The sequence below is a fragment of the Thermochaetoides thermophila genome, assembly GCF_000221225.1.
Source record: "Thermochaetoides thermophila DSM 1495 unplaced genomic scaffold scf7180000011818, whole genome shotgun sequence".
Taxonomy (NCBI): domain Eukaryota; kingdom Fungi; phylum Ascomycota; class Sordariomycetes; order Sordariales; family Chaetomiaceae; genus Thermochaetoides; species Thermochaetoides thermophila.
The window spans coordinates 2,630,031-2,636,776 of NW_006383034.1; the positions used below are offsets into that span (position 1 = coordinate 2,630,031).

The 6,746-nt window shown below is 46.5% G+C and overlaps 1 protein-coding gene across 1 annotated transcript; it reads left to right on the forward strand.

The window, feature by feature from the left end:
- Positions 1 to 725: 725 nt before the first annotated feature.
- On the forward strand, positions 726 to 1,651 carry CTHT_0047050 (uncharacterized protein; the record flags this gene model as incomplete). The annotated part of the gene is made up of 3 exons (XM_006695013.1): positions 726 to 1,136; positions 1,211 to 1,381; positions 1,586 to 1,651. The coding sequence occupies 3 exons, from the start codon at positions 726 to 728 to the stop codon at positions 1,649 to 1,651; spliced, it is 648 nt and encodes a 215-aa protein (XP_006695076.1).
- Positions 1,652 to 6,746: the final 5,095 nt, after the last annotated feature.

Sequence of the window (6,746 nt, forward strand, 5' to 3'; positions counted from 1 at the left end):
CGGTTGTGTTCCCGGCTTGCCCAACTCACGTGGTCTCTATTTTCGTGGGCTGTGTAGGTAGTCTGCATCGCCGATATTGACCATGCAGCGGGGACAAAAAACAACCTGCGAGCCTCTGCCGCCTAGATGCCATACAATTTACTTAAGTCTGCTTCGGTTCTGTGCGCAGATATGAACTTCCCCCTCTCGTTCATATGGCGACATGGTGATACGATGTAGCGATCAATTGGTTACTACACCAGCTCAAGGCGATGGCATGCAGCTATGGAGAGCTTGCCAGTGCTCAAAATAGAAGCATTGTGGAATAAGAGTATGAAGATAGATTGACTGTATAGTGCTGCTATCCCGGATAGTGGGATCGTCACCACAACTTCATTTCGTCCCGGTTGCTAGTGTCTTGTCATAGCTCGTTAGACTTAGCACCAGGAGGGTAAGCTCCTGCAAAGGGACAGATTATCGCATCTCGTGACGTTCCGGATTTCCAGGAAGGGACTTTTCCGGGCTCATGGCGATGATGTGGCAGCTACAAGATACGTGATGAGTCTGTCGTCGACAAGAATAGAAGCATGGCTGTCACCATCATTAAAGATCTCATGAGTTTCAGAGGACGAAATCGTTTATAAAAGAGGCCTTTCCATCAAACCAGTCTGCCCCAAGAGCATCTCATCCTCATCAGCAGCTGCCCTATTGCAGTTAGGAAGTGCTTCTCCCTCTTCAGATCCACCATGCAGCTCAAGAACGTCATCGCCCTCTTCGCCGGTTTGGCTGTCGCCGCCCCAGCCCCGGCCGCCGAGCCCATCGAGCAGACCCTGGCCACCGGTCCCTCCGGCCATGAGGTCCAGATCACTGGCATCGCCTTCGCTGGCTCCGGCTGCCCGGCTGGCTCGGTCTCGGGCCAGCTGTCCTCCGACCTGACCACGCTGACCCTTCTCTACTCCGAGTTCATTGCCCAGGCTGGCCCCGGCATCGCTCCCTCCCAGTACCGCAAGAACTGCCAGCTTAATGTCAAGATCCGCTATCCTCAGGGCTGGCAGTTCTCCATCTTCAAGGCCGATTATCGTGGCTATGCCCAGATTCCTGCCGGTGACACTGGCACTTGCAAGGCCACGTACTACTTCTCGGGTGATTCGCGCCAGGTAAATTCTCTACATTCTCCTTTTCTGACGTTGAGTTTGTCGATTTGAGCTTTGGCTGACAGATACTTGTCCAGATCACCTCGACTCTAGTCCTCAGCGGCCCGTACGACGACAACTACCTCAAGACCGACGCTTTCGGTGTCGAGAGCACTGTCTGGTCGCCGTGTGGCGTTGAGGGCCTGCTAAACATCAACTCGGAGATTCGCCTCTCGCCACTCGACTCGAACAAGCCTGCTCTGATGACGGTAAGGTCCCTCAAGAATATCACTATCCGTTGGAGGAGGTGTCGCTCTGGTTCAAGTTCGAAGGTTACTGGCCGTGGAGATGAGCCTGTTGAAGTAGAGGAGGAGCTTTGAGAGCCTCTGTCCATCTTGTGATGACTATACTCAGTTTACTGTCGCTTAGTGCAATGGAATCATTTGCTGATATATCTTTTCTGTTGTGTCTAGGTCGATTCCACGGATCTCAAGTTCACCCAGGTCTACTACCTGCAGTGGCAGCAGTGCCACAACTAAGCGGTCAGTGTGAAAGCTTAGCATGCTGCTGTCGCGAAGTTAGGTACATCAAAGAAATGAAGGTCAGGGGTATCCAATCTGCTCCTAACCTGGGCATGAGTGTAACTCAATCTGAACAAGGATCAAGTGTTGGTAACTGGGGCAAATTTGGGGTGGTATGGCAGCTCCGCTTTGTGGGAGCATTCCTTCCTTTCTTGTCGTTCACATCTGTGCATAGCAGTTAGGAATTATTCAATTAAGGCCGGTCTCAACCAACGAACAACTTTAGATTAACATGAACGCATTATGTGACTGTTATTCATACCGAAAAACAAGATCAGAAGCGCTATTGCAAACGCTATTTCAGAGCCATGCGAACGACACCGACCCAGGTGTCTACTTCTTGATTGATAGCTTGTTGCATCTGTCAGCCGATTCATCGCTGTTGGTTACATGTAATTTGTGCCATAGTGTAACACCTACCTACTTAGAGTGACTTAACTCATGCAGCCGCAGCTATCTCGGTGAACTTTGGTCATAAACCTAGCATGCGCTGCACTAATCTACAGGAGGACTAATATATTACTGGCCCAGCGGTCGTTTGCAATGATCCAATGGATTTACTGTCACATCAGAGTTGATGCAAGCTGCCTTGATAAGCGGGGCCTTCTCTCCGCTTGCATCTCATTTGCTGTACGAGAAAGCTGAATGGAAGCTCAAATATCTGAACCCTTGGGCAGCGTTGCTCTCGTTTTTGTTGCATCATTTACTCAGGACATTGGCAACTCAACCCCACAGCTCAAATCCTGTACAGACTTATCCCTGCTTTTTTTGTTGGTCGGAGTGGCCAGGTGGCATAGTAATCACGGTCAGCAAAACGATAAGTCTTTGTCAAAGTTACAAATTGATCTCTAAACTGTTCGCTTGCCTGATGTTAACTTGCAAATGCGAGTTCAGTTCGAGAAGTGGAGGCGAAAGCTTTGCAGGTTCAAACCTAAGAGCGATGGGAGGCCTCATTGCCAAAGAGGTTGGTCAAACCTGGTTTTGCGAGATATCGGTTTACAAGAACTAGCACAAAGCCGTTTGCATTAACAGACCTACATCCAGGGACAAGCTAATCCGGCTTATGCTTCTATCGTCAGCGCAGTATCTGGAATCATATTTCTCTCGACACCTCATCATGGAGCAAACCTTGCCGAAGCCCTCAATAAAATCCTCAGAATCAGCCTCGTTTCTGGTCCTACGAACTTCATCTCTGAGTTAGTTGCTTTCAATCACAAACTCTTCAGCAGCTCAAGGGACAATTCAGAATGTTGCTTCCAATCTGAATATTGCTGAGAATCAGGCCCGGAGTTTGGGAGCCTGTCCGCGTACCTGCAACTGCCCAGATTTTCTCGGCGTACTCTGGCATCACGTTTGCCATTTGACAGGCCAATGATTTAAGCATCATGTTTTCAGGCACTTCTCTTCTGAGGTGAAGAGAAAGAAGAAGTAATTACACTTGTCTCCTCTTTTTATCAAATGGTTGATGATGAAAGTAGCCATGACAGACTTCCCCCTGCCGGGAGGAGCGTTCAACCACAGTACACGAGGAGTTAATGTGATATCATCCAGCCAGTTAAGAAAAAAATTTTTAAGAATTCAGCTGCAAATTTCTTCTGTCCATTTGTCACGGGCGAAATTCGAGTCCGTCTCCGGCGTCTCGGACAAAGAGAAATATTTGGCTAAGTCAGGAGATGAAGTTCTCATGACAAGAACAGCTTCTTTGTCACCGACTCCAGTTCTTTCTTCCACAGGCACATCGGTAACAGTAGAAACCTGCTTTGAAGACCGTGATTTTGCCTTGTAAACCAGAGATCTTAAGGTATTTTTAACTGCAATATAGTTTGGGTCCGACGGTGTGTTGATCTATATCGCAGCATTAAAAAGAGATTTTCATCTGCTTCGCGCCGCCTTGGAAGTATTTGTAAAAGTTGCCAATCGATTGCGGAACAGCAATGCTAAGCGCGTCGCACCAAATTATGACTAGGTAATATCCTTTCTTGAAGCATGGGCTGCCGAATTCGTCAACATTGCATTCAGGTTCAAAACTACTCTGGTCCAGCAACCAGACTCAATATTTTTGACTAAATCCCTCCTGTTGTTCTCAAGCTTCTATGATATACCAGCACTTCGGTTTGAGTTTCAACATACATTAACACTCTAGAAGTTTCAGATTCTCATTAAATCAAGTGAAATGCCCGGGTAGCACAGATGACTTTGCTTCATGAACTTTCCACGTTCAAACACATCATATGCACTGCATCTGTTGGGAACGTCCTGGCGGTCATTGGTAACAAAAAAATTATGGATAACATCATTGCGGTAGCTCGGACCGCTTGGACAGATCCATGTCAGAGAATGGTAGCTCTCATTGAGGTTATCCATAGTAACTCCACGTCACAACTTGCCGAACTGTTAATCGAGTCCTTGAGAAAGATCGGCTTGAACAACGATATCTTTGACAGCGGGTTGCAGCCTCTTATTCTTCCTACCAATGGCAAGGAGTTAATGCTGTTGACGCAGTCGGTATATTTGTATGGCTTGTTTGACTTTTTCAATCCTAGATCGCGATCCGGGAACTCATGGATACCTTATCTGGATGATCTAAACTTTCTTCTATCTCTCTCAAAATTTGGAGTTAGCCTTAGGCCTTCGGAAGAAACCCAGATACATTCAATCGGCGAACTGAGCTACGAGTATGATCGCGTTTCCACTCTGGGGCCTACCGGGTTTTGGAAACTAGGCGTGGCACTGGAGTCTGATTAATTCCAGTTTCGGATACCAGCCGACGGTCAGAAGTACAGCACAGTTATATGTTATGATCATACAGTGAATGTATCTGTGTCTTCTTGATTCTGCTCGAAAAGGTACTCCTTATCAAGTTCTTTTTCCTTCACGACGAAGATGTCAGCCGTCTCGATGGATGCCGTCAATTCGAACGCGTTTACCAATACTATCTTTTGGTAGACTTTGCTACCAATCCAGTTACTAGACAACAGCCGCAAGCAATCTCTGCCTCTGGAAACCATCCGAAAAAAAATGTTACAGGACCATAACTGGGCAACAGCGATGCGTTTTGTTCCCACAGTTGCCTTGTACACAAGAGTTGCTTGGCATCTCAACGTAGTCACAACATGATGAATTAGATGCATACATTGGCCGGACTTTAAAGACTGAATTCTTGGATAGAGATCTATGGGTCTGTAGTGGCAAGTTGAAAGTTTCTCAACCAAAGAGGGATATAGATGGTAAGAACCTCTTCCCTCATGAACCTCAGTTGGTTGACGTGGAGCGTCATTATTACGTACCAGATGATTTCGGCAAAGAGTTTCGGCTCTCGAGTCAAGCAATGCTTCTGTGTCGAAGTAAGGTAGATGGGTCAGTTACTTCTATTAAGTCGAAGACACTTAGGGATGCACTGAATGGTATTGAATAATAGCTTGACTCCCTGGAGAGGTCAAAAGCTCGAAGAAAGGCAGTATGTACTATGTCATCGCACAGCTGGATAGTAATATATCATTTTATCACAAAAGAAACAATTACCACTCCTACGACCAGGAATACCCTTATATACCTTTTAGCGCCTATGGGGGAGTGCCCACTCAACAAGTTACCCATTGCCTCATCCAGCTCGTATACTTATATCATCTACCTTCATCCAGTTATGAGAATCACAGACTTTGAACAGTGTTATTGCCCATTTGCATGCTTGACAAATCATGTATGATTGAGGACTTGCTCGGCCTCGGCCGAGACAAGTACTTTGCAAACTTTGGGGATGAGAACGTGAACAACATAGTACTCGCAAAAACCCTTAGCACACGCCACACAGTAGTGCTGTTGCCTGTCTGGTTCAGTTCATAAGTGTATGCGGTATGGCTAGACACAGATATCAGCTGTATTTCCTTGCCTTATCTGTAACGGGTGACTTGGTCTGGTTCAAGCAGGGATCGACAATAGGTCAAATGGGTTAAATGATGGCCACTGACGATGTGGGGTGCACAGCGAAGTCAATTACTACGTGTAATAATCTTTCTTGGTCCTCAGTGTCCTTGTGTCAGGGAGAGGAGGAACCAAGGGAAGTCTATCATGACCGGGCAGCTCCTTTTATAGAATCCTCATCATTCCTCGGCCACATGACTCATTCTCTTCGGTCATCCGGCTCTAGACATCTTCCGGGATCAACCACGTATTTGTGCCGCTCACAATCATCCTGTCTCTGGTATCCCTTGTGTTGGCAGTTGGGGACATCCCTTTCCTTGGATTACCGTGTCCATATGACATTACCTGCTTCACTAGACTTTACCTCGTTTTATTTACATTTCCTTTGTATTCACTTTAGCCTGTCTATCTGCTCTTAATCTCTTACAGCATGAAAATCATTCGCCCCCCATAGATAACAGCCGTTAAGAGTTAGGGAGTCTATCAACCTGGCAAGCGGTTGCAACAGACAAGGGGAAGAACATGTTGCTCCTATGTTGAGGAGCCTTGGACGCCTGACACACGGTGTGCAGAATCATGAAAGCCCAACTGTAGGTTTCTTCCAGAACTCTACCGACCACAGCTTATATCCACTTCTTTACCAACATACCATATCAGACTTTCTACGCTATATGAATCAAACTTTATCCTAGAATCCCTTTAACTTAGAGAACATATTATAAAAGGTTTGTGATGTTATGACTCGTAGGGAGTCAGATCTTTACTTGTCTCTTATTATACATCTTACGTCTTATCTATAACATTGACCTAGGGTTCCAGTCATAATATCTTGGAAAACAAAAAAGACGGATCCTTGAAACCAAGTGCAAAATGTGCATCTTGATAAGTTAGTTGCTCTTGATGGCTGCGTATAAAAAACTCATCAGTTAGTGCGTTAGCAACTCTGGCATTCTTTGGTGACATCAGTAGCGGCAGTAATGTAAAAGGGCGCATTGAACCGAATTCTATCTTTCGACCGGTCCATCGCTGGGGGGTGCTGGGCCGTACCCACGGCGATGGCGGGCAATAGCTACCAACTACTCTACATACATGTGCCGCCGGACAAAAAGCCCGCACCGGGACAAAACCGGCA